Genomic DNA, 24,895 nt, shown 5'->3' on the forward strand with positions numbered 1-24,895 from the left:
AGCAATAGGCTTTCTCATGTCAGCGCCGACGACGGATTTCACGTTGATAAAAAAGGGAGCTCAAGGTCAGCAAAACTCGGGTTCAAGGAATGGCGGGCGTTGAAATGACTGCTGACGTCATCGAAAAACCGCTAATGGTTAAGAGATAGGGACTAAGCTGGTCCCACCCTGCAAGTAAAGGGAAGAAATTTCTTGAACACCATAAACCTGCGGGGGTTGCGACCAGGATAAATGGTGGTTTCTGAGCCTGGCCGCAAACTTGGCTATCTCAACTCAAAACTAATGTTAAGGTGGGATGGTCCCTTTAAAGGGACCCTCCCACCTTCAAAAAAGTTAATGAATTGGCACGAAAGTGATGTCGCTCGGTTCAGAAAGAGCGAAAACGAATATCTACCAAATTTCATCGAAAAATATTCACCGGTTTTCAAGATATTACACTTTTACTTTTGTTTACTTTTTGGGATCTCCGCTGTTCCTAGCGACTTAATTTGAAAGTGCGGCATTTGTTGCGCGCAAAGCAGCATATACCACCGCGTGCTACCAAACGTTTTAGTAAAAGATTTAAAAATCGTTAGATCTCCGCTGACGTCACAAATTCTAAGGGGGCATACCAATGCACTAGCCCCTTAGAATCCGAAAACTGCAAGTTTGAAATTCCATATCTCCGAATTAAAGCATTTGTCGATGTTGTGAGTGCCCAAACCGGTATTTGCAGGCCATGGCCACCAATTTGGCTATCTCAACTCAAAACTAATGTTAAGGTGGGAGTGTCCCTTTAAACTTTTTTACCATCAACGACTTTATTCTTACATGAGGTAACTATCCAATCCTGTATCTCATATTGGGGCAAGAAAGTCGCCAGTGTCTGCTTTGCCCCGGGGTCTGGGGCAAAATGGCCAATATGCATTGGTCAATGGTTTAAAGTTTTGTGATTGACTTAAGAGAAAACAAGGCCCGATAGCCAACGCTTGCGACTTCTGGGTCCATAAAGGTCGCGCTATTCCATTCACGGCATTTGATAAAATTTGCCTGCAGTGATACCAGTGCTGGCAAATGCGTACTCGAGTCAACGAAACGATTCTTGGAACCGTCAATGTGCTAGATACGTGAACGTGAAGTTTCGTTTCATCTTATTAAAAATTGTAGGTAGGTCACATGTGTGCATTTACATGTAGGCCTAAGCACCGTCTTTTTGCATACCTATACGGCAAACTTTATCCGTGTATTGCATACAAGGAAGTCGTCACCAATCGGTTCCTGTAAACTGACTCGCCAATGGATCTTGTAAATTGACTCGCGTTGTGTGCAATGTTTATCTTACATCTGCTCTTGAGGCGGAGCGGACTTGCTTCATTTTAACACCTCCGGCTTCAGCGCCACACAAACACTCGAACAACCGCGGGTCCGGGAAAAACTGCCGGCTCCGGCTCTGCACCCCTTACGCTCACTTAGCTACCTGTTTGCAAGCATATACGCACGCATAGGACGCAATGGTACTTGATTAGTGATACCGAAGTAGCGAGAATCGGCTTACACGCCTCTCGAGCCGGCGGAGCCAGAGCCGACTGCAGCGAGAGCCGGCCGTATAAATCTCGGCGGCGACCGGTCAGTGCCGCAGGCTACCATCGTCGGTCACGGGGTGAGCCGACGCGACGCGACGGGGAAAAGGCTGACGGCTGACGGCGAGAGACCAGAGACGGGCGGCGGGAGACGGACGGCAGGAGACCGGAGACGGGCGGCGGGAGACGGGAGGCGGAGGAGCGGCGGCACTGATAACGGGGAGGCGGTGATCTTTTGACCGTCCTCCCTGTATTTGCGGACACCCAGATCTGTTTCGAGAGCAGCTTTGCTTCAGCTCTTCACAGTTCACATACTTCGGGAATTAAGTCTGAGTTGCAGAGACTCCTTAGAGCTGAACTGTGCCAGTGCATCGCAGCTCTCCGACTTGAGCACGCTGCCTGGTACATGCAGGTCACCGTCTCTGCCGTTTTGACCTGCTGGTGGTCAGTCTTGACGTCATACCCTTCCTCCCCTCCTGTTCCCACCGTCCTGAACTCTCACCCCTGCCACCCTGACCCTCCGTCGCCCTGACCTCTTGCCTCTCCCGCTCTGACCTGCCGTCGGCATGTTGCACGTGATCGGTCTGGTGGTGGGTCTGCTGATGGCCCTCAGCTCCTGTGTGCCCGGTCTGGCCATCGTCAGCGCGCGCTCGCTGCGCCAGCGGCCCATGTTCCAGCTGCTGCTGCTGATGGCCTGCGCCGGCCTGCTGCTGGGACTGCTGATCGCGCTGCTGGAGCTGCTGCGGCTGCTGGGCGCGCCGCTGTCGCCGCTCGGCTGCCGGCTGCTGCTGACGCTGCAGAATGCCGCCGGCGTCACCTGGAACTCGGCGCTGGCGGCCGTCAGCGTCGAGCGCTACGTGGCCGTCGAGCACGGGCTGCGCTACTTCAGCCTGCTGTCGGCGCGCCGGCTGCGGCTGCTGCACGCCGCCGTCCTGCTCAGCGGCATGCTGATGCTGCTGGCCGCCGGGCCGGACCTGGCGCGGGACGCGGCCGGAGCGTCGCGGCAGGTCATGTGCGTCTACCTGGAGTTCACGTCCGACCGCGTGGAGGCCCTGCTGCTGACGAGCGGCGTGTCCGTATCGACGGTGACGCTGCTGCTGAACGTGGTGGTGGGCGCGCGCGGCGTGCAGCAGGACCGGGCCATCCGGCGCCAGCTGCCGGCGCCGGGCGGGCGCGGGCGCGCGGCCGGCGCCGGCGGCCACCGGGCCCTGTACGCCGTACTCCGTCTGGCGGCGCTCACCACCCTGCTGCAGCTGCCGCACCAAGTGTTCACGGCCGTGCACCTGGTGACGGGCGCCGAGCTGCGCCGGGCGCGCCGCCTCGCCGGCTGGCTGCGCGTGCTGCTGTTCCTTGCCAACGGCTGGCTGTTCGGTTACTGGTGCGAGGATCTCCGGCAGCGGTACGCCGCCGCGTGGAGACGCTTGTCGGCCAGGTGGAGGAGACGCACGGCCCCGGCGGCGGCGGTCATCGCGGTCCCCTCACCGCCCCCGTCACCACAGCCGTCACCATCGCCACCACAGCCGTCACCACCGCCGCCGCTACTGCCCTCGACACTGCCTCCGCCAGTACCGCCGCCATATGCAGGGCAGTCTCCTCCCATCCTGCACCCGCCGGTGGCCGAGAGACGTAGGCCGGTGCCGCTCCATCAGGTCATCCTGCAGCCCGCGGACCTGGCTCGGCTCACCTTCAGTCGATACGCGGCCGGTGTGACCTCGGGTGTCGAGCTGACACGGGCGCATACCGCATAGATGGTCCTCTGGAGTCCAGCAGCTTACCAGGCAACTCATCTCATTATGTACGTTCAGCGATAAATGAATAAATGAATAAATAGAAAAAATAATATTGTTCTTCACAATAGTAGTGGGCATTTTGACAGGACTAAAGATTCAACCGAGTTGGAGTAGAACCCGAAACCGAATCGGGTAGAAGCCCGAACCGAAGCAATGGACCCTGAGTCGTCGGGCGCTGAAACGGCATGTGAATTCGACGCATTATTTAACTGCGCTTTGCTATGTTAGGTCAAAGACAGATAAGAACAATGTTATAAGGATTTAGACATATTACAAGCTGCGTTACTAGTGACTCCGTGACGAAATGCGATGTTTGTGTTGCAATGCTCCCGTCACATTCACCATTTAACGTTTACCGTTTATCGGACAATAAAGCTCATAATGCCCCACAAATGTATTCAAACAACCAACACGCATGGCAACTTTAGTGCACATTGGCCGGAACCACATTAGCCGTTTTCACGACGGCCATCTGGTACACATTTGGTACACATCTGGTACAGATTAGGTGCAGATTTGGTCCAATCAGGTTCAGTTCAGCGCTCTTAGCAGCTATCAGCTAGGGTTGCACTAATTGCTTATATGCCTGCTTTGTCATATTATCAGTGAGCATCATCGATTTAAACACTGAAATAAATTCATAAAATGAAGATATTTGCTGTAAAAGAAATTAGGTGCAGATTTGGTCAAATCAGATGCACTCGCAGGATAGCCTGTCGTGAAAACGGCACTACTACGAACTATCTTGTTATGCCCGTCATTTCATCTTGAGCCTGTTGGTCGAACGTGTCCCTCCGCCGCTCTTAGTAGAGGGTGCCGACACAGTTAGGGCGCCGGCGGCTGAGACCAGGGCGGTCCGGTACCGCGGGCAGGTCCTCAGTAGAAGCCGGTCGGTAGAGATCGGCTCGTTGTACCGTGTGTACCTAGGGCCTCAGTCGAAGGTGGGCGCTGTGAGGGCGCCGTCGGCCGAGACCGGCTCGGTCCGGTACCGCGGGTAGGCGCGCTCCCGGCAGTCGCCGTCGTCGTTGGAGGCGTCCAGGATAAATGTGACCTCTGTGAGACAGGAGCCGTTCCCGTCGCCGTCGAACTCTCCCGGACAGTTGGAGAGCGTGCTGCTACCGCGGGCGTACGGGTTCGAAAATCTGCGCGGAAAGGTTTAGTCGATCAATGAACATAAAGGCAAATACCTACAGCCCTTGCCTTATTGTGATCGTCCATGCCAGAGCGTTTACTAATTTTCGAGGATGTAAATCGTCTACGTCAATAGTTATCTGAACAAATAACATTGTTTGAATAAGAAGTTGGCAATGTTGCAATGAATTTTGTTTATACGTTAATCGTGAACTCTAATAGATATATCGCTAGCATGCAGTTAAAACTTTATGCTATCAATTTGAGGTCGCTAACGACTTAACAATTATTAATGAATTAATTTCAATGAGTTTGCTTTTAAACGAAATACGATTTACGTACAACGCTTTGACCATTTTCATTGTATTTTTAATGGTAAATGCTGATTAACTTCCATTGCCAGCGTCGTCGTCCAAATCGATCACAGCTGATAAAGAGCCACATCGATAAATATATATAGCTCTTTCTGTCTCCCACTGACCTGAGCAGAACGACTCCAGCCTCCGAGTCGTAGAAATACTTGGAGTTGGTCGTGTCGGCGTTCAGCTCGTCCAGGGAGCTGACGGGCGTGTAGCTGTCGGGTTTTAGCCTCAGGGTCTGGCTGGCGCCGACACAGACTCCCACCAGCTGGGTGACGTTCTGGTCCATCGCGAACACGGCCACCCGGAACCGGGCCGGCACCGTCGTGTTCATGTGCAGGATGTACGACTCGGCCGAGTTCAGGGCGTAGCTGATCTGCTGCTCGAACAGCGACACCTCCACCTCGGAGGCCATCAGGTCGTTCCGGGTCAGGAAGGTGGGTATTTTGCCGACTTCGCCCAGCCGGAGCCGGGTGAACCGGTCGGGGCAGAGCGCCGATCCGGGCCCCCAGTCGGGCACCTCCACACAGCGAGCGTTGGTCAGCAGCGGGATCGGGCGCACGAGGCTGGAGCCCGGGAAGGTGGTCAGCGAGCCGTCCCAGTCCAGCAGGACGTTGTGCCGGTTCCCGTCCCGCTCCTCGTATCCGACGACGGTGCCGTCTCCGTCATAGAACCTGGCGCCCTCCGAGGGGTCGCTGAAGTCGAACGTCACGTTCCGAACGCTGTTGATTGGCGAGGAGAAGTATGGGTTGGAGAATTTCTTGCCAATGGCACCTGCTGGGTGGAGAGCGTTCGCCTTGAACCCAGCAAACGACGTGTCCATGAGGTGAAGCGGGCCGCGGTAAAAGACAAAGCCGATCAGGGCGTACTCGGGCTCCTTCCTGGGAATGGACCGGTTCATTACGATGACCTCCCCAGATTCCAAAGTCACTTCGCCGGCCGGCTCGCCGATGTTGGCCGTTTCACCGACAATGCGAGAGTTTGCCATGACTTGGTAATACGGACCGAAATCCTCTGGGAAAGAGGACGCGATGATGATGCCCACTCCGTTCTCAGCCAGCCGGAAGTTGTTCAGAAGCGACCACACGCCCTTGATCCACGCGCCCTCTGAGTTCTTGTAAGCGGTGAAGTCGTCGAGCGTCATGAGCACCGGGTCGCTGTCGGGGTCGGTGGGATCCTCCCTCGGCTCGTAGATATCGGGCGCCACCGTCCCGTCCGGAAACAGCTCATCGTCCAGCCGGAAGCCAAAGTTGCGGTTCGAGTGTGCTACGTTGCCTCGGAACGCTTTTAGAATAGTGCGTCTCGCCTGGAGTTCAACCAGTCCCATGTCGACACTGGCGGACGGACCCGTGGGCAGGCGGGGCATCAGGATCCATATCCCGATGCCGAACGAGCCCGCGGCGTGGTTGTTGATCAGCGCGTTGTCCGGATTGGTTATCCAGAATGTTGACACCCTGCCGAAGGCATCGGTCGGGAGCAATGTGCCCGGTCTCGTCCCAAATCCAAGATTCTTTTTGAACGTATTATGTTGTTCCCCACCGTCTTCTAGGAAGTAGCAGTGGCCAAAGTGATCGAAGGCCATGTTGTTCTCCACCGTGACGTTGTGGGTGCCGTGGATGGTCAGGCAGCGAGAGAATGTGTGGTGGATTGAGTTCTTACGAATGTATACCCCCTTGGACGATGTGTCCAGACACATGTGGAAATGAATCGGGTACGACCCGATGACGGCCTGCTGTCCCATATGGAAAAACTCGGCATTTTCGATCTTGACGGTTGTGAAATCCTTCAAAACTTTGATCTGCCCTCCGAAGGTGTCCTGCTCAAACTCATCGCACAGATTGCCGCCATAGCACTCAGGCTCCATCTCTCCGTGGAATCGAACGTTTCGGGTCAGTACGCCGACCTCTGCCCTCATGTCGACCCCATCCGTGACCTCTCCCCAGTGCGTGTAGCGGACGGGACCCCGGATATTCACCTGGTACTTGCTGCAGGAGCTGCACTGCAGGACCTCGAACACCTCTGCCTGCAGGTAATCAAAGTCGGTCGACGCTATGGCGATCTGGTCGCCAGGTTTCCAGGTCCCGACGCCGTCCACCAGCTCTACGGTCTGCTCTAGAGAAGGCACGCCTCCGGCAGTGTAGGTGGCGGCCTCCACCTGGTCCTCCGCTGACCCGGAGGACTCCAGCGACACCACGGACATGCCGGCAAAGTCCACGCCGCCGACGGTGGCGTGCACCCAGCCCGTCTCCGACCGGTAGTGGACCTGCGAGCCGACCCTCTCGGTGCTATCGCTCGGCGAGCCAATGTGGCACACCGCCGCAAAGGCCACCCGCTGGCCGTCCACCATGGAGGCCATCGCCGACTCCCGGCTGCCGCCAAAGCACATGTCTTCGAAGGCATCGGCGGTGTCTGGGGAGTTACTGTCGAGCACAACATTCCTGGATAATACAACAACCACTACGCTGCCGGTGTTATCTTTGACTTTGTTGAACTTTTGCGGATTAGAGACACGGCCCCAATTTTTGACGACATTTCCGGAGCTGTCAAACTCGATCATACGGAACCCAGTTCCCGGAAAGGTGGCATCGCTGTCAGTGGCGCTGTAAATTGGATTTCCAATCACCTCGGATCGGGTCGTTTTGGGTACAGTCGCAGCTAGCTGAGTCCAGGGACGTTTAGGTTTTCCATGCACCTCCAGGACCCCCTCGCGAACCAGGACGGCCTTCTGGACACTGGCAGCGCCCTCCGTCTCGTCCCGCTGACCGGTCAGAAGAACCTCGGCCTCGCTGACGTAGGGACAGTCCTCGGAACCGATCCACAGCTCGCCGCCGGTCAGCTCTATCATGTTGGCGGTCAGCTTCAGAAATTCCACCGAGGAGTCGAACACCAGCCTCCCGCCGGTGGCGATGGTAACCGTGTCCATACTCGGCGTGCTGACGTCAAGAAGTATCGGCGTATTTACCGTAATGTCTCCTCCAGCTGGCACCTGTAAAGACGTCATTAGGGTAAGCTATGCCGGACGCGGTTATGCGGTACAATGGTACATATTCGTAGATATTACTTTACGCGTTGCTTATCGAAACAGACGTCATCAGCAGCATATCACTGCTTTCTGAAGGTAAGTGGATATCATAAATCCCAACCCTGGCCGGCCCTGGAGAGCTGCATGGACGCGTCTAAAGGTCTTATTGACCTCCGTTACCAGCATCTGCGATGCTGGGCTCCGCATCGCGGGACCGCAGGCTGTTTGAACACACTCACCCACAAACGCCGCAAAAACGCCCGCCGTAAAATGCAAAAATAAAGGTCTTATTGCCCTCCGTTATTTTATTACCTGTGGGCTGTATGCAAAAGGAGGCTTCTTTTACTCATTTCTTATCTGCGACGTTTTAAACGAACTATGTAAACGGCTTAACCCGCGCCCCACTGGGGTCTGCGTATAACACGCCCTACTGGGGGGGGGGCTATTCATAGCCCCCCCTCCTAACTCCGAAACTACTGGGCCGATCGTCAAAATTCAAACGGCGTCTGATAGCCCCGGAAAAACTGTCGAGCGAAACCTAATTTCATTGACCTCGAGGTCACCGATGACGTCACAGGTCAGGTCAAATTAAAAATTATTAGCATTTTGGCTTGATCACGTTTTGGGCTCTGGCCGCCGTCTTACAAGTCAGATCAGGCTCATTTTTGAATCACACACTCGGGAACAGATGCTCTAGTTACCCTGAGGGTACCAAACTTGTACTTTGATTTTCAGGTCAAGGTCAGGTCATCACAGGTCACGAAAATATTATATCATGCGTCGGTCACGTGACACATGTTTTATGGTCCATTTAGGTCAGAGATTTCGAATTTGATGTCGTCTGTGTCATTTGAGGTCATTTTGAGTCGAATTTAGCTTATGTTAGGTCATTTTCAGGTCAAAAAAGGTCAAATTTTGAAGTTAAAATTTTTCAACAAAAAAGGTGTCTATTGGATGCAGTTTGAGCTCAGGAACACGATGGTGCTAGTTATATTGGCGTACGATGTCAAATACGTGCTGAAAAATTGGTTTGAAAAATTAATAATTGTGAATTTTTTGCAATAATGCGTAAACCTTGGCCATTTTTGAAGATACTAAGCTAAAATTTGCTAGAGTTAGTCGTAATAATGCGTTCTATCACATATGTTCCGGTTTTTTCGAAAAGTCAAACACTTTTTGAAAAAAAATGTAAAATTATAATTTTTGGATATTATTATATCAAATTTTCAAAATTTTCAAAATTTCGAAAATCCGAGATAGCAGTTTGATAGCGCAGTCTATTCTGAGTCCTCTCATGCAAAGAAATTGGATCTAGCTTAAAAACTGAGCTCTTGGGAGTGATTGCCGTGGTTCAATGTTTTGCGTCGAAATCGGCCGAACATGACGTCACTCTGACGTCATTTCCGGCCGACCTATAGTAGGTACGAAGTTCAAATTTTGACACAAGGTGTCAAATTGATGCAGCCTAAGGTACTGAAAGTTTGGCGTCGATATGTCATACGGTTTGGAAGTTATTGCAGAAAAACGGGAGGGGGGGCTATAAATAGCCCCCCCCCCCAGTGGGGCGCGGGTTAAGGAACCAAAGGTGGTATCATCTGCTTAAAAACTTATCTCTGCAGCGGAGAACAATAAGCCACCCATTCTTACCTCAAGAAAACTCCCGCCTTTCACCTCACACAGGAGAGTAAGGACTCTCATCTCTCAACAGTTGACTCACACGAAGTGATTCATATGTTGGCTCACACGGACTCTGACTCCCTCACCTGTCGACTAGCACGGACTGACTCTCTCACCTGTCGACTCACACGGACTCTGACTCTCTCACCTGTCGACTCACACGGACTCTGACTCTCTCACCTGGTGACTCACACGAACCGACTCTCTCACCTGATGACTCGCACGGACACTAGCTCACCTGTGCGGAGTTCCACGAGTCTGCCGAGCTCCACCGTTTCAGGTCGCCGGCGGAGTCGGGACATTCCGCGCGGACATCCGCTGTGAGCGCGGCCAGCAGCGCCAGGAGCAGCGGAACTGACATGGCTGCCGTGTCACCTGCAGCGGCACCCCTGCAGCGGCTTATATGCCGGTCGGCGGCGGGGTGCGGGACCGAGTCAGACCCCTGCCTCGCGTGGAGGCTGAGTTGCAGAACGGCAGAACACTTGTGGAACGCTCTGTTGGCCGTTTGTCGCTGACTGTGATATACAGGGTGTCCGGAAAGTCCTGGCGCTTCTTTTGGACGCCGTGTAACGCGCGCTGTGATTATTGGACATTCAGCCAATCATCACAGACATGACCCCTCGTTGATTGCTCAGCCAGGGGTCGTGTAAATATGACCTTGAAATCGTTTTCAGTGATGGGTAGATGGGCGAAGATGCGCCTTGTCGCTGAATGCCTGCGCGCGGCGGCCGGGTGCGACTTGAACGAGGCGCTAGTTGCAGCGCGATGCGGCGTTTTTCGATGAATGGCTTAGCAGGTAAAGGTTTATTTCGACTCGGGAATTCCTTAAAAATATCCTCAGACCGTTTCGAACGCGATATGGGAACGGAGCAGCATTTCAACGCGGCAATCGAAGAAAGTGCGGGGGTCTGATGGACAAAAATGTCCCATCATCTTCGTCAATGTCGAATAAATGAATAACAGGCTGGCCCACGAGGGGTTCCTGGACAGCCACATCAACCCGAGGGTCAAGACGACATGCCCTAAGGGTCACTTCGCATTTCAACAGCACAGAGCACCCTCCAACAACGCCGCCGCCATTCAAGCTAAACTGACAGAGGAGCTTGCCGGGCCAGATCACCGTGGCGAAATGAGATTAGGCCGCCTTATTCTCCTAACCTGACCCGCTCGACTAAGGCGTGCTACGCGTTTTGTAGAACAGGATCTAGGCCATTTCTCACCCCAACCTGGAGTCGCTGAAGACTCGCATCATGACAGCATGGGAGGACCTGGAAATGCCCCGCATCGTCAAAACCCGCAGACGCTTCCTCCCCTACGTCGAGGCCGTCGTCGGCGCCGACGGTGGTTACATTGAATGAGCACGTAGCGGAAGCATGTGGCTTGGTGTCCCTGGTCATTGTTTTGATCCATTGATTAGTATCTATGAACCAATGGCATTTGTTTTAGAAAATGTTGAAAAGCGCCAGAACTATCCGGACACCCTGTATACGGCGTCTGGGATGACGAACAGCCCTGTGAGAGGGGCAGGCGCGAGTGTGTGCCTTTGTGCGTTTTGCAACTCTAGCACGTGTGTCATAGGCGGCGGTATGATTCGGGGCAAGGGTGGGGCACTCTGATGCCGCACCTCGTGAAGCCTTTATAAGTATGCACTTCTATATACGGCTCTATTACCTGTAAATGTGTGGTAGTATGGGGTCACAGTATTCGGATGCTTTCATCCCTTCCGTCCTCTGTGTGTTGAACGATCGCGCCAAGCAAACTGGTATCGTTCAACACACATAAGGAATACGAACCAAGAAAACTGTTGCCTGATTGGGGCTAACTGAAATACAGCAGCATGGCTTTTATATCAAAAGAAAATTACATACATAGACTTTACAAGAACAGCAAGATACCAAACCAGCAGCGTGATCATATCGATGACCACTTTAGCATAAAAACGGTATGCCTGCATCATGCTACATTTTATTTGACCTGCACACACATGTCATACGCTGGCACTGCAAAACACAGCAAAACGCAGCACGGATGATGTGCTGTTAGGTAATCCGTGGCTTATTGATGGACTGCATTCAGCAGAGTATTGCAGCTACAGGAGCGGTGTCGTATACAGAGCCATTGTTTTGGCGAGGATTAGTTGTATGCGCTGATGGTGTTAAATGAATCAGCCGCATTGGCAGAATAAGAAGCCCCGTTGGACGAGTCAACACCGTAAGACAGCGAGGGGTTGGAGCTCGACCGAGCGCCGTAGGAGGGTGCGGCGGCGTTGGAGGGGACGGAGCCGTACGAGGGAGCTGCGTTATACGACGGAGCTGCATTATACGAAGAAGCTAAGTTGCGCGATGGGACCGCGCTGTATCCAGATGCCGTGTTGGTTGCCGCCCCAGCGCCGTAGCCCTGGCCCGGGCGGTCCTTGGGGTACTGGGCCTCGCCCTCGTAGGTGACCTCGGCGTTGAAGCCGTTGTAGTGGTCGGCGACGTAGTTGACGTGCTGGATGCGGCCGTCGGGCAGCGCCACGCTGTAGCGGCCCTGGGTGCTGTGGCCGTCGCCGGCCTCCTGCTGCGCAAAGTTGGCGCCCGAGTACGGGTCGCTGACCGAGTACTCGAAGGCGTACGGGTGCTCCTGCTGGTCGTACCCCGTCTGCTTCGGCTGGACGGGCCGCTGGCTGGGGCCGGTCCGAGACGCCGCGGGAGCGGGGGAGTACGAGGCCGCGGCCACCGCCATCACCGCTGCCAGCAGGAACACCTGAGAACGCAGACAGATGCTGGAACTGAGAAGCGATGCTTACCATAATTCATTCGCGTGTTTGCGCCTCATCATACCTAAAAATCAAATGGCTGTGGTTTGCAGGGAATAGAGCATCACCGTCTCAGATATCACGAATTAATGATGTTAATGCGTAGCACTTATGTACATATATCAAACCCAAACTTCTTCCTACCTTCATCGTTGTTGGATTCAGTAGTAGGTACTGATATCCCGTGGGCCAGCAGAATGCGTTATATAGGCAGGCACACTTTCTCTTGCATCGTCGTCATGGCCTTTGAGCGGCCTGTATGAGCACCGACAAAGCAAACTCGGTCGGCAGTCACCCGTGACGAGCTGCTCTTGTTCATATCTAGTCTGTGAAAATACTTATGCAAGCTTCTCCAGCCAGCCGGGCACTCTTCGGCCATTCCCAACAGTTGCTGTTTGGAGATAACGTGCGACATTCGTCAGATGACCTGCAATGGCAGTGATATTGCCGCAAGGAACGGAAGATTATGTGATAATCAGATTCGATGTGGGTCACAGATAACAATAGGATGGTACTGCATGGTCTAGTGCTTTCAACATGATAACATCTCATTGGACACACTGTGCCTTTCTTTCATTGCAATTATAAATGCAAGTTGAATGATGCTTTTAACCTTAAAACAAAAAAATAACATAAGCAGCATATTAGTAATATTAGTGTATATTAGTGCACTTTAAAGTGCACTAAAACAATTTGAAACCACCCCTTTAACTGCGCCGTGCATGTGGTCTGAGTTTTCTCTGGTGTGCTGGGGGAGGCGTTTTCACGCTCCTCCGTCTAACTCGGCTCCTGGGCCACGTAGCCACACGCAGTAGGCGGCAATCGAAAGAGCGTGAAAAATAATGAAGAAAATAAATCCGTCATGTTTAGGTCAGGTCAAAAGTCAGCTCACCAAAGGTCATAAAAGGTCAAAATTTGTCTATTTTAACAATTTATTTTCGAAACACCGACGCATAGCTCGGGAACCAATAGAGCTACCTACACATCAACAAAATATCAATATCAAGCTGCAGCTTCAAATAGAAAATGATGGGTAGAAGAAAGATGAAATTTTGTTATACGATATAATTAAACACTCTATTGGAAACGTAGATTCAATAATTACGTGTAATTCATGAAACGTCCTCTGATTTGACTTCAGGTCAATGACTGGGCATCGAAATGAAAAAAAAACTAGAAATAGCAGTTTTACGGGGGAAAAATGTTTTTTTTTTCTCTTATTACTCTTGACTCAAGGGAGTCACGACATTACTTTTGCCAGCATCGTGTTCCCCTCGTCGAGACGCGTCGCATGAACTATCATTTGATCTTAAAAGGCCATTTTGAAAAATTGACCTCAGGTTAATGACATGACCTGACCGGAAAGGATCATACTGCATATCAGTCGGTCCTTATCGTCGAGCTGAACACATTTGCGGTGTTTTCAGCGCTCTAGCACGTCTCAAAAGTTATGGTCAAACAGTGCTTGGGACCTTGGATGATCTGAGATGACCTCAGAGGTACAAAAAGGGTTACGGGTAGGTACATTTTTCTGATTCATTCTGTCATGTTCACCTATATGCTGCTCTTTGACAGTGTTTAGAACGACATTTATGCAAAAGAGGCGCATTTCAATTTTCTTCCATCGACTTTTAACGGAGAGGTCGCAAATTGACCTGACCTTAGGGCACAGATATCGAAATTCGAAGATATATATCATATACATAGGTACTGTAACCCTTATCGATCGCTGAAAGTTTCAAAGCGATTCCTCAGTCGATGTAGCTAAGTACAGCAAACAGTGGATTTTTTTTTAGGTAAGGTCACTTGACGTGACCTGGCAGGGACGGCGCCACGGATTTCGCCTTGCGGGGGCAGGTTTTCAGAAAAAGGGCCCAAACAAGATGGGGGCCCAAACTTCCCGAAATATCGTCAATACCATCAATACTGTGCAAGCCTTTATTTGTACCCTGACCTACCATTCCCACAACTGTTGCCTTCTACACAATAACTTTTGTGTTAAAAGACACACTCTTAACCCTCGCCCGTATTGGTGTTTTTCCAGCCACGAACGTATAGGGGGCGGGAGTCCGTTGGCCCCCCCTTGCCGTTTCGCACCTGATCAAGCTAGACCTTCGCAGAAAAAAAACGAGCGTGCTGCCCGTGACGAGAGGAAGCCGATGATACCCAATTTTATGGTCCTTGGTCATCGCTAACCTTCCAGGTCAGGTCAATGATCCAAAAGTCGGGAAAATCGGGACGTGTTAGTACGTCGTAAAGGGTGGCTGCTATGAGGTTTTTCGCGGTGATGATCACGAATATCATGTTTGTTATGATCATAGATGATGTCTTCATGCATTTAGGCCAGGTCGGGTCAGGTCAGGTCAGGTCAACCAGTAAGGGTTTTGCCGGGTATTCGTAGTAGAAGGCAACCGCCTCTGACAGCTTCGTAACATGTTATGAAGGCACCACAATTACTTCGTAAATGTTCAAATGGTTGCTAAATTCGAATTCAGCTCCAAAAACTAGCCTAGATACATGTAAAACTTGAAAAAAGTGAACCGAGGTCATCAAAAGGTCAATGACCTGCCATGACCTTCCGGTGACCTTGACACCCACCCTAATGCATCTCGAATGGGCATTCGGAGACCTGTTACGCCCCATAAGCTTAGGGTGGACATTCTGAAGCCTGGTATAGGCACTTTGTGGCTTGATACGGGACTTCCGAGGTCTGTTACGGTCTATGCGGCCTGAAATTGGCCTTCTGAAGCCTTGTAGGTGCCCTCTGCGGACTGGTCTGGGCCTTCGGAAACCTTTCAGGTCCCCATTAAGTCTATTATGAAACTTCTAAGGCCTAGTAGAGGCCTCAGAGACCTGGCTTGGCCCGTTGAGACTTGATATGGTCCTCCTGAAGCCTGGTTTGGGCCCCTGAGGCCTGGTATGGGCCTTCTGGTATTCGGTAGATCCTTAGTTTGGCATGGCCATTGGAGCCTGGCAAAGGCCCTTTCTTGACTGGTAGGGACCCTAAGAGGCTTGATATGGATGGATGATATGGATCTTTTTTATACTACTAGGGGGCTTCTGAGGCCTGGTATGGATCCTCTCAGGCATGATACGGGCCCTCCCAGTTCTTGCAAGGGCCCTCTCAGTACTGCTGCAGGCCCTCATGGGCCCTCTCAGGTATGGTACGGGCCCTCCTAGTCATTGCAATAGTCCTCTCAGTACTGCTGGGGGCCCTTCCATGATTGCCATTGACATAACCCTCAGTAATATGTCAGGGTATGGGCCCTCACATAACTTGTGGTGGCCCCCTCAGTACTGTTATGGGCCCTGCTGTGGGCCCTCTCAGTACTGATATGGGCCCTGTCACGGCTGGTATGGGCCCTCTCAGGCATTTTACAGGCTCTCGCACTCCTCCCACGGGCCATCTCAGCACCGCTGCGGGCCCTGTCATGACTGGTATGGGCCCTCTCCTTCTCAGGCATAATATGGTACCTCCAAGACCTTGCCTGGGCCCTTTCATATATTGAATGGGTCCTCTCAGACGTGGCATGGGCCCTCTTTGGCCCGGGCGGGCCCTTTCTACAGCCTGGGAAGATAGGACAGGACCACAATCACCCAAGATACAAAATAAATGATTTTCTTTCACCTTTTTTGCTAAATTGGGCCCTTTTCCAAAAACATGGGCCAAAGCCCGTAAGTTTCATCTTGGCGGCGGCACCTTGAGAAGGCCCCCTTTGGCTTGATTCCCCACTCCTGAAGTCATTTCTACAGCTCTGCCCAGAAGTCTTCTTTCAGCCAGAGAGTATTCCGTCCATACCTGACCTGCTGGCTAAAAGAGGGCCCCAGTGTTCAGAGTTGGGGGGCGACTGCCCCCCCCTGCCCCCCCTGTGGCGCCGTCCCTGTGACCTGGTGACCTGACCTTGAACGACCCGGATCTGAAAATTTCACAACATGTGCGGAAAAGATGTATGAACAGGTGTCGTTTTGAGATATTCGCGAAAAATCTGAGATAGCGTGAAAATGCCCCCCCCCCCCGCCCCAACACGGCGCGGGTTAAATCGCCCCTTTGAAGCATCCTATTCTAGCTAAAATCGTGGTCAAATATGCACGATCTGTTTCCACCCAAGGCCAAATAAGTTTCCACCCTGCTCTACAGTGACATTCAGCGCTGTCGCTGCAAATTCGGATATATTGCGCCACATTGAGCACCACCGAGCCGTTAATGCCGCACCAGCTGTCGGCCAGTGGGGCGGATGCATCGATCGATACAGATATATGCACTGGGCTATCGCCGGTGCAAAACAAGGCTACTGAGCAGTAAAGTATTGGTGTGAATGTTTATATAGACTATGTCAAGTGTGTACCTATGTATTACTAAGATTGGAGCATCACAAACGTGTTTCTCGGACATTGTCCTAGCCCTTATTTTAGAAAGTCGCATAACGACATTGAGAAGATACTCTCGATACCTTTGCGCAGATACATTCACCTTAACGGACAACAACAATTAAGAATAACATGACACACGAATATCTTTTTTTATAAATTTAGTCCGAACCTTTTGATAGGAAGGATTCACAAGGACAGAGGCAGAGCCACCGCTAAGCGAAGCTTGTTGCGCCCATAAATGTCAACCGCCCGTCGCGCTTCGAACCCGGACTGTTATAACCGGGAACGCGTGCTCTCACCACGCGGAGTCCAACGCTCTACCAACTGAGCTACGGGACCGGCTCGGGATCTTTGCTCTGGACGCTCGTTTTTTCACCTGGCTGAGTAAGACCGGATTGTTTACCCTTTCTCTGAGGCTCGAATCAATTATAAATGTTCGTTGGTGTTACTCGTGTATAAGGTAGGTTCCTTTGTGTATGTACGCATGAAAGTGAAACTAGAAGCTTGACCTAGTCTTTTTCGTGCATTTATGTAGCGTTGCTGCACCCTTCCCGGTCTGATATCTTGGAAGTACATGTGTGAGATGTGACGAAACGAGCTAAGCACCGTTTGCGCACACAGCGTGACATCGTGCAAACGCAGCCACCGTCAGTGAAACGAACACCTATACATTGCCAGATCGGCGTGACTGTAGGCGTCAGTTGTGTGGTCCACAGCCTCCAAAGACAATAGCTATGAAGGTAACTATATGCTGCAAGTGATATAGACTTCAGCTGCTCGCTTTTATCGTAGTCTTAGTGAAATAGCTTACTTTGTAGTTTCCTGCACCAAGAATCATGTCAATATCCTGCAGTTATTGTGATCGCATTTGATATTCATATTGCATTACTTCGTGTATAAAATCCATCAATTTTCTATTCAGCAAGAACGTTTATTGACAAGTGACCAATCATGAAGGAGCCTGTCATTATCGTACTACCTCTCTGCGTTTCCAGGTGTTCCTGCTGGCAGCGGTGGTGGCGGTGGCCGCGGCCTCGTACTCCCCCGCTCCCGCGGCGTCTCGGACCGGCCCCAGCCAGCGGCCCGTCCAGCCGAAGCAGACGGGGTACGACCAGCAGGAGCACCCGTACGCCTTCGAGTACTCGGTCAGCGACCCGTACTCGGGCGCCAACTTTGCGCAGCAGGAGGCCGGCGACGGCCACAGCACCCAGGGCCGCTACAGCGTGGCGCTGCCCGACGGCCGCATCCAGCACGTCAACTACGTCGCCGACCACTACAACGGCTTCAACGCCGAGGTCACCTACGAGGGCGAGGCCCAGTACCCCAAGGACCGCCCGGGCCAGGGCTACGGCGCTGGGTCGGCCACCAACACAGCAGCTGGATACAATGCAGCTCCCTCATATAACTCTGTTTCTTCCGGTGGCCGCCCCGCCTCCTCCTATAATGGTGCTTCTAGTTACAACGCAGCACCTTCCTTTAACGCAGTGCCTTCGTACAGGGCTGCGTCTTCGCATAACGCAGCATCCTCCTATAACGCAGCCCCTTCCATTAACGCAGCCTCCTCGTACGGCTCCAGGCCTCTCAATGGCCCGGTTTCTTACAACGGTGCCTCTGACTTCAATGCTGCTGTGTCCGGTGCCGGTATTGTTAACGCAGCTCATTCCCTGGGCAATGTTGGCGATACTGTTTCTTCCTACACGAGCTATGCGTAACTAGCTGCTGCCGGCTGTCATGTGCTCCCGCGCTTTATCGATAATACACATGTCTCAGCAGTGAACAGCTTCGGGGCTGATGGCTTCTCAATATTGCTCCTGATTAGAGCATAAAAATGTTATTTGCTACTAGCTGAGCTGTTACATTTATACTGGCACCTCCTTCGCTAGTCGATAACATAGAAATGTTTTATTTTGGTTGTGAATACCTTACAAATCATGATCGCCGAATACAAACATCGGGAGAAATAAGCATTTGACGTCAAATAAAATTAGAAAATAATTGGCTTGTTAAGTCATGAAGTAATTAAATATACCTAATGGCTTAACCCGCGCCCCACTGGGGTCTGCGTATAACACGCCCTACTGGGGGGGGGGGGGGCTCTCCATAGCCCCCCTCCTAACTCCGAAACTACTGGGTCGATCGTCAAAATTCAAACGGCGTCTGATAGCCCTAGAAAAACTGTCTAGCGAAACCAAATTTCATTGACCTCAAGGTAACCGATGACGTCACAGGTCAGGTCAAAGTAAAAATTATTAGCATTTCGGCTTGTTCACATTTTGGGCTCTGGCCGCCGTCTTACAAGTCAGATCAGGTTCATTTTTTTGTTTACACACTCGTGAACAGATGCTCTAGATACCTTGAGGGTACCAAACTTGTACTTTGATTTTCAGGTCAGGGTCAGGTCATCACAGGTCACGGAAATATTATATCATGCGTCGGTCATGTGACACATGTTTCATGGTCCATTTAGGCCATAGATTTCGAAATTGATGTCTGTGTCATTCGAGGTCATTTTGAGTCGAATTTAGCTTATGTCAGGTCACTTTCAGGTAAAAAAGGTCAAATTTTGAAGTTTTAATTTTTCAACAAAAAAGGTGTCTATTGGATGCAGTTTGAGCTCAGGAACACGATGGTGCTATTTATATTGGTGTACGATGTCAAAAACGTACTGAAAAATTGTTTTAAAAAATTACCTAATAATTGTGAATTTTTTTTGCAATAATGCGTATAACTTGGCCATTTTTGAAGATATTTCGCTAAAACTTGCTTAAGTTAGTCATGGCCATGCGTTCTGTCACATATATTCCGGTTTTTCGAAAAGTCAAAAACTTTTTGAAAAAATATAAAAACATAAATTTTGAATATTATTTTAATTTTTTTCTCGAAATTTTCAACATTTCAAACATCCGAGATAGCAGTTTGATAGCGCAGTCAATTCTAAGTCCTTTCATGCAAAGAAATTGGATCTAGCTTAAAAACTGAGCTCTTGGGAGCGATTGCCGTGGTTCAATGTTTTGCGTCGAAATCGGCCGAACATGACATCACTCTGACGTCATTTCCGGCCGACCTATGGTAGCTACGAAGTTCAAAGTTTGACAAAAGGTGTCAAATTAATGCAGCCAAAGGTACTGAAAGTTTGGCGTCGATACGTCAAGTGTGTTGGAAGTTATTGCAGAAAAACGGGGGGGGGGGGCTATGAATAGCCCCCCCCCCCCCCCCAGTGGGGCGCGGGTTAAGATATAGGTACAGGTCTCGCAGGTTTTAACGGTAGGTTTTGCACCTAAAAAAATTAGAGTACTTCAGGCTATATCTTCGTCGTCTTAAGCTTTTAAGTGTTGAAGATGCGATCGACTTGTTGGTTCACAAGCCGGCCATGATCGTGTAAAACGGCTTCATCGTAGATCGATTAGTTTCTGAGATATAACCGGAAATGTAAAAGTGCAAAACCTACCGCTTAATCTCGCGAGAACCGTACCTCATAGGTTGTGTCCATAATATTTTATGCGTGTTGAACATGTTTGGGAATTCGGCTACATCTTACTCAAACAATATGTGATCGTTTGATATATTTCTCAAACACAGATTGTTTTATATAGATGTGACCACAACAGACGATAAACAAAGAGAGAGCAAAAGAGAGACGTCGTTGAGATCTAAGGCACTGTTCTCTTTTTAGTGGATGAATATATCACAGGTTACAATTGACACGAAACACCAGCCTAACGATACAGGAAAACACCTTATCGAATCTAACACAGCGAGTTTTAGGCTCCAGCAGGAGCACTATTCAAAGCAATGGCGCGTCTGAAAGGGCACTTGGACCGTGTAAGATGATGTATTATATCTTATGTCCAGTGCATGGTCCTAAAATTGTTCACATGTCTCTTTCTCCATGTTTAGATCTAAATATATTACGAGGATACAGCCCACAGAACAAATGTTGATTGGCCTTAGCATGGATATTGGTATTTACGAAATTCATTGATAAATGTTTTGTCTGTTTAGGTAGGTACTGAAGTAGGTACGCCACAAAGAACATTAAAGGGGTACATTGAGGTACGGCTGTCACTCGGGTAACATGTAATGTAAACGCCGGCTGTTGTCAGGCCCGTGACAAAATGAACTTATGTGTAATTCGAAAAGAGCATCTTCTAGATTGAGCTGCCGTCTTCGTCTAAGAATCTGATAGCATTTTATCCATTCCCCAGTGCTGTGCCATTACTAACGAATGCTTAAATAACAGATACATGTGCTTGCTTGTGCGACGTGCGTGTTGTTCTTCATCGCTTCCACAGAAACTGTTGCCTTAAATTTATAAACGCCTTTATATATGGCTCTTTGTTCTGCTATATGTTTTCATTTTTACTATAAAAATATAGGTAAGTGCATCTTGCACTCGAGACAAAAAACTGACGTGAGACAAAACATCTCTTTCGAGAATGCAGCAAAAAAGGCACATACACTAAAAAGTAAGAATCAGCGTATGAACATCAATCAAAATATAATATCATGTGTGTTACGTTTCTTTCAAGACACGTATCGGCCAAATAAAGTCGTGCAAAATATGCAACTTGCTTCGGCACTTGTCCTTCACTTCTAAGACAAACCACATCTGTCGTCATATAGCAGCGCTCCTTAGCCTGTAATTTGTGCGCTGATCCTTATGCACACCACTTGACCAGCAGTCAGTGTGCCCGTGATCGAATAACCTCGCTCAAAAGAGAGCTCAACTCGAAAAGCGACATTGAGCGAGAGGTCACTTTTCTCAGAGACGCCCACATCCTGTTGGCATCTGCCGGCTGGACCGGAAGGTCACCTCAGAGAGGCCGGCATCGGTCGGGTTTGGTATGATGGCGCCGGTCGCGTAGGGTATGGTCGGGACGGTTTGCAGAGGCCGGGAACGTTGCTACATGACTGTGCAGATGGAGCTGCTGGAGCCGTTGCTGGACCGGCTGCCACGGCCACTGTCATCGTCATCGCGGTCATCTGAAGAGACAGGTGGTAGAGGTTAGAATCGAGGGGCAGGGAGAGAGAGAGAGAGAGAGAGAGAGAGAGAGAGAGAGAGAGAGAGAGAGAGAGAGAGAGAGAGAGAGAGAGAGAGAGAGAGAGAGAGAGAGAGAGAGAGAGAGAGAGAGAGAGAGAGAGAGAGAGAAAGAGAAAGAGATAAAGGGAGAGATAAGAGACGAGTTTTTAGAAGCCAGTCAATAAAGTTCCAGCATTGGTTTACCTTCAGTGGAAAACATTTTGCTGTTATATCTATTTACTTGATCGGCGTTTCAATAGGATATACCGAAATGCTTCTTATTTTTCCCGATCAACACGGTTACAGAGTTCAACGCCACTATGAAAGGTGAGCCAGAATAAACAACACATAGGTACCAACTGCTTCAACGCTCGGGATCATAGGTAGTTTGTTTATTGATTTTTCGATCAAAGCATTCGGATCGTCAGGACGTTCTGCTTGTTCGAATTCTCATATTCTTAGGAGGTAATGTAACACTTACTTAGCAGATTTGCAACGATAGGTGCGTGCTTACCGCCTTACCGGAGTTATTTTTTATGTGCCGTTTCTGCCGCAACATGTGGGTGAAAGCGACTGAAATACGATTATCTACGTGCGAGAGGGTGCGAGACGGGAGGTGTTGTTCCAATCCACGAAGTGTTGTTGGTACTAGGTGCATCAATTAAGCACGGCACATCTATGCGAGGGAGCAGTATTTACCTATTTACCTTCGAGATCCCGGATGCACTTATCCACCTGGGCGGAGGTCTGGGCGTCCAGCGCTCGCTTCATCAGCTCCACGGGCACACGGTGGCGGGCCATCTTGTCGGCATGCTGCAGCAGCTTACGGACGCCGTCCTGAGGGTCACGCCAGTCACACGGGGTCACACGGGGTCACACGGGTCGGGTCACATGGGGACACACGAGTCAGTCAAGGTAGACTAGTCTATCTCCTTCAATGTAGGTATGCAGTTTGAATGACAACTAACAAATTTTCAGAATAAAATACCGTGGATATTTCCCCCGTGGTTATACATATGTCAAAGCGCAGAATAAGTTTGCTGGCTTTATAGTGAATTGATCATTGTCAGGTAGATATTGTGCAGACAAAACAGTTGCGCATTATTGGCCGCCGAGCGTTCAGTGCATTGCGGCACAGTCTAGCACTTCAGTGTGTCCTGCGGCACAGTCTATCTATCGCTGTGTACGACCAAGGATGACGCTCAGTTTCGCACGGATAGGCGATAGCCAGCTGATTATCTGGGTAGAATTCGAGGCTCAGTAGCCGATGGAAGATGTTTCTGATGTAACAGGTAACAAAAATAAATTAAAAATAGCCCTGCTTCTCCTAACTTCAACAACAAATGAATTGAAAACATTTGCTTTATCATCTGCGGTAACGGTTAAGTACCTACCTAATATACCTAGCATTCGCATACAACTTTACGCATTTTGTCTTTATAAACGGCGTGGTAGGCTTGCAGCCTGCCGCATTGTTAGACTGCCGCAGCACACGTTGTCGATATGCTGAGAGAGGGCCACCGCCAGCCCAGCTGTGCAGCTGTGTAACACGGACTCACCACGCGCTGCTGGAGGCGCGCCTGCGTCTTCTTCATTAGCAGCAGCTCGACGATGATGGACTGCTTCTGGGGGTCCACCACCCGGCCGTTCATCTGGAAACCGTTCATCAGGTTCGCCGTCCTACCGCAACGGAACGTGAGCGGCGTCAGAGGGGAAAAATAACGATTAACAATCATATTTCCGTGATCAATATCGGCTGCGTTATACATTGCGCACTTGCATGACCATATGAATTATCTTCTTTATTTTTAAAAACAGAGTCAACAATTAGGCATTTAAAGGGACCCTCCCACCTTCAAAAAAGTTAATGAATTGGCATGAAAGTGACGTCCCTTGGTTCAGAAAGAGCGAAAACGAATATCTACCAAATTTCACCGAAAAATATTCACTGGTTTTGTAGCACGCTACATCTTGAACATTTAACGTAGTATCTTTTCGGCACGGCTCGGTACGGCAGTCCCCCCCCCCCTCGCAGTCCGGTCACAGGCCTAGCCCTCCATTCACACACCCGTCGCTGCTACCGGGTGACGCACAGCTGAGCGGAGCGCTGCTGCTGCGCTCTCCTCCCCTCTCATTATTCACTACCCCCCCCCCCCCGTCACCAGGCCCGCCATCCCCATTCAGCACTTTTCCCCAACTCCCTCAACGAGCACTGTCCGTGAGAATAGCCCGCAGTAGACACATCTGCGAGAAGACGATGCCGGCCACATCAGTACGAACCGCCGAGGCACAGCTGAGTCAACAAGCTACGTCAGAACTGCGGCCGGCGGCGGCGGCGAGCGAGCACGTTAAGGTACTCTGTCACTTGTCACGTACTCTGTCAGGTACCACAACAGCTGCGCCGCGCTGAGTCCCACGGTGGGAATGGCACAACCAGAAGATCCTACGGCAAGCAAAAACGCTGTAGTTCCAGAGGTCTTCGCAATGGGCAGCCGTTAAACTCTCATTACGACGCTCGCCTATGGAGACAGCTACCGCAGGATGAGCGATCCGAGCCTCCTCAAATAACGCTGGATCAGTAAGATATGTCAACAGATCATGGAGCAGTGTCAAGGATGGATGCCGGCTGGAGCACACAGCCTCCTTTGTCGGGCACAGCAACCCAGGGTGAGTGAACCTGGCAAAACAGCCGGGTGACCGACCTCACAATGGCCTCATGAGGTAGTTCCAGAGATCTCCGCAGAGGAAGAAGGCGCTGCGTTACGGCCACGCCCCGGCACGGTGGGCGGAGCAAGAGTGACGTCACAGGGGCGTTGGCGGCAGACGAAACGGAAGGAAACAAAAGTTTGAATAAAATTAAATTGAAAAATCAAAATTAAAACTCGAAGATAACAAACATCTCAGGGATTGTTTTATGCCAGCGACTACTAAGATGATAAAGCACTCAACACGAAGACAATTCGACGGCCAAAAATTGCAGGCACAGAGGAGTAAGGTGACTAAACAGGATAGAGGGCGCCATCTTACGGACCCACCCACCAGAGGAAGGCAGAGGAAGATGACGGCGCAAGGGCGTGGCAGTCACCCCCTCCCCCCAACTATAAAAGGATGCGCCACCCAACCAGGAGAGTCACAGTCGGGCAGCCGAGAGTCAAAGTCGAGCAGCCGA

General features: G+C 50.8%; 4 protein-coding genes across 5 annotated transcripts in view; 1 reads left to right on the top strand and 3 right to left on the bottom strand.

Moving 5' to 3' along the window:
• Positions 1–3,728: 3,728 nt before the first annotated feature.
• On the bottom strand, positions 3,729–9,955 carry LOC122390552 (cell surface hyaluronidase-like). Its single transcript, XM_043383620.1, has 3 exons — positions 9,777–9,955; positions 4,962–7,825; positions 3,729–4,491 (listed from the first exon to the last, which is right to left on the bottom strand). Exons 1-3 carry the CDS (start codon positions 9,897–9,899, stop codon positions 4,281–4,283), a joined length of 3,198 nt encoding a protein of 1,065 aa, XP_043239555.1. The 5' UTR covers positions 9,900–9,955; the 3' UTR covers positions 3,729–4,280.
• A 1,533-nt stretch (positions 9,956–11,488) lies between these two features.
• LOC122390553 (cuticle protein 7-like) lies at positions 11,489–12,724 on the bottom strand. Its single transcript, XM_043383621.1, has 2 exons — positions 12,480–12,724; positions 11,489–12,283 (listed from the first exon to the last, which is right to left on the bottom strand). Exons 1-2 carry the CDS (start codon positions 12,483–12,485, stop codon positions 11,672–11,674), a joined length of 618 nt encoding a protein of 205 aa, XP_043239556.1. The 5' UTR covers positions 12,486–12,724; the 3' UTR covers positions 11,489–11,671.
• A 4,563-nt stretch (positions 12,725–17,287) lies between these two features.
• Positions 17,288–18,570, top strand: LOC122390554 (cuticle protein 7-like). Its single transcript, XM_043383622.1, has 2 exons — positions 17,288–17,446; positions 17,702–18,570. The coding sequence occupies exons 1-2, from the start codon at positions 17,441–17,443 to the stop codon at positions 18,416–18,418; spliced, it is 723 nt and encodes a 240-aa protein (XP_043239557.1). The 5' UTR covers positions 17,288–17,440; the 3' UTR covers positions 18,419–18,570.
• Positions 18,571–20,256: 1,686 nt separating this feature from the next.
• The window catches only part of LOC122390555 (kinesin-like protein KIF28P), a 31,198-nt gene continuing 26,559 nt past the window's right edge, over positions 20,257–24,895 (bottom strand). Inside the window, exons 19-21 of one of the 2 annotated variants that reach the window (XM_043383625.1) lie at positions 23,286–23,406; positions 22,426–22,563; positions 20,257–21,689 (exon numbers count right to left, since the gene is read on the bottom strand). In XM_043383625.1, the coding sequence (XP_043239560.1) occupies positions 22,426–22,563; positions 23,286–23,406 (259 nt within the window). In that variant the 3' untranslated portion in view covers positions 20,257–21,689. The remainder of the gene's footprint in view (positions 21,690–22,425; positions 22,564–23,285; positions 23,407–24,895) is intronic. The other variant, XM_043383623.1, reaches the window with a different exon arrangement.

Source organism: Amphibalanus amphitrite, unplaced genomic scaffold (assembly GCF_019059575.1).
Source record: "Amphibalanus amphitrite isolate SeventyFive unplaced genomic scaffold, NRLGWU_Aamphi_draft 000400F_arrow, whole genome shotgun sequence".
Classification (NCBI taxonomy): domain Eukaryota; kingdom Metazoa; phylum Arthropoda; class Thecostraca; order Balanomorpha; family Balanidae; genus Amphibalanus; species Amphibalanus amphitrite.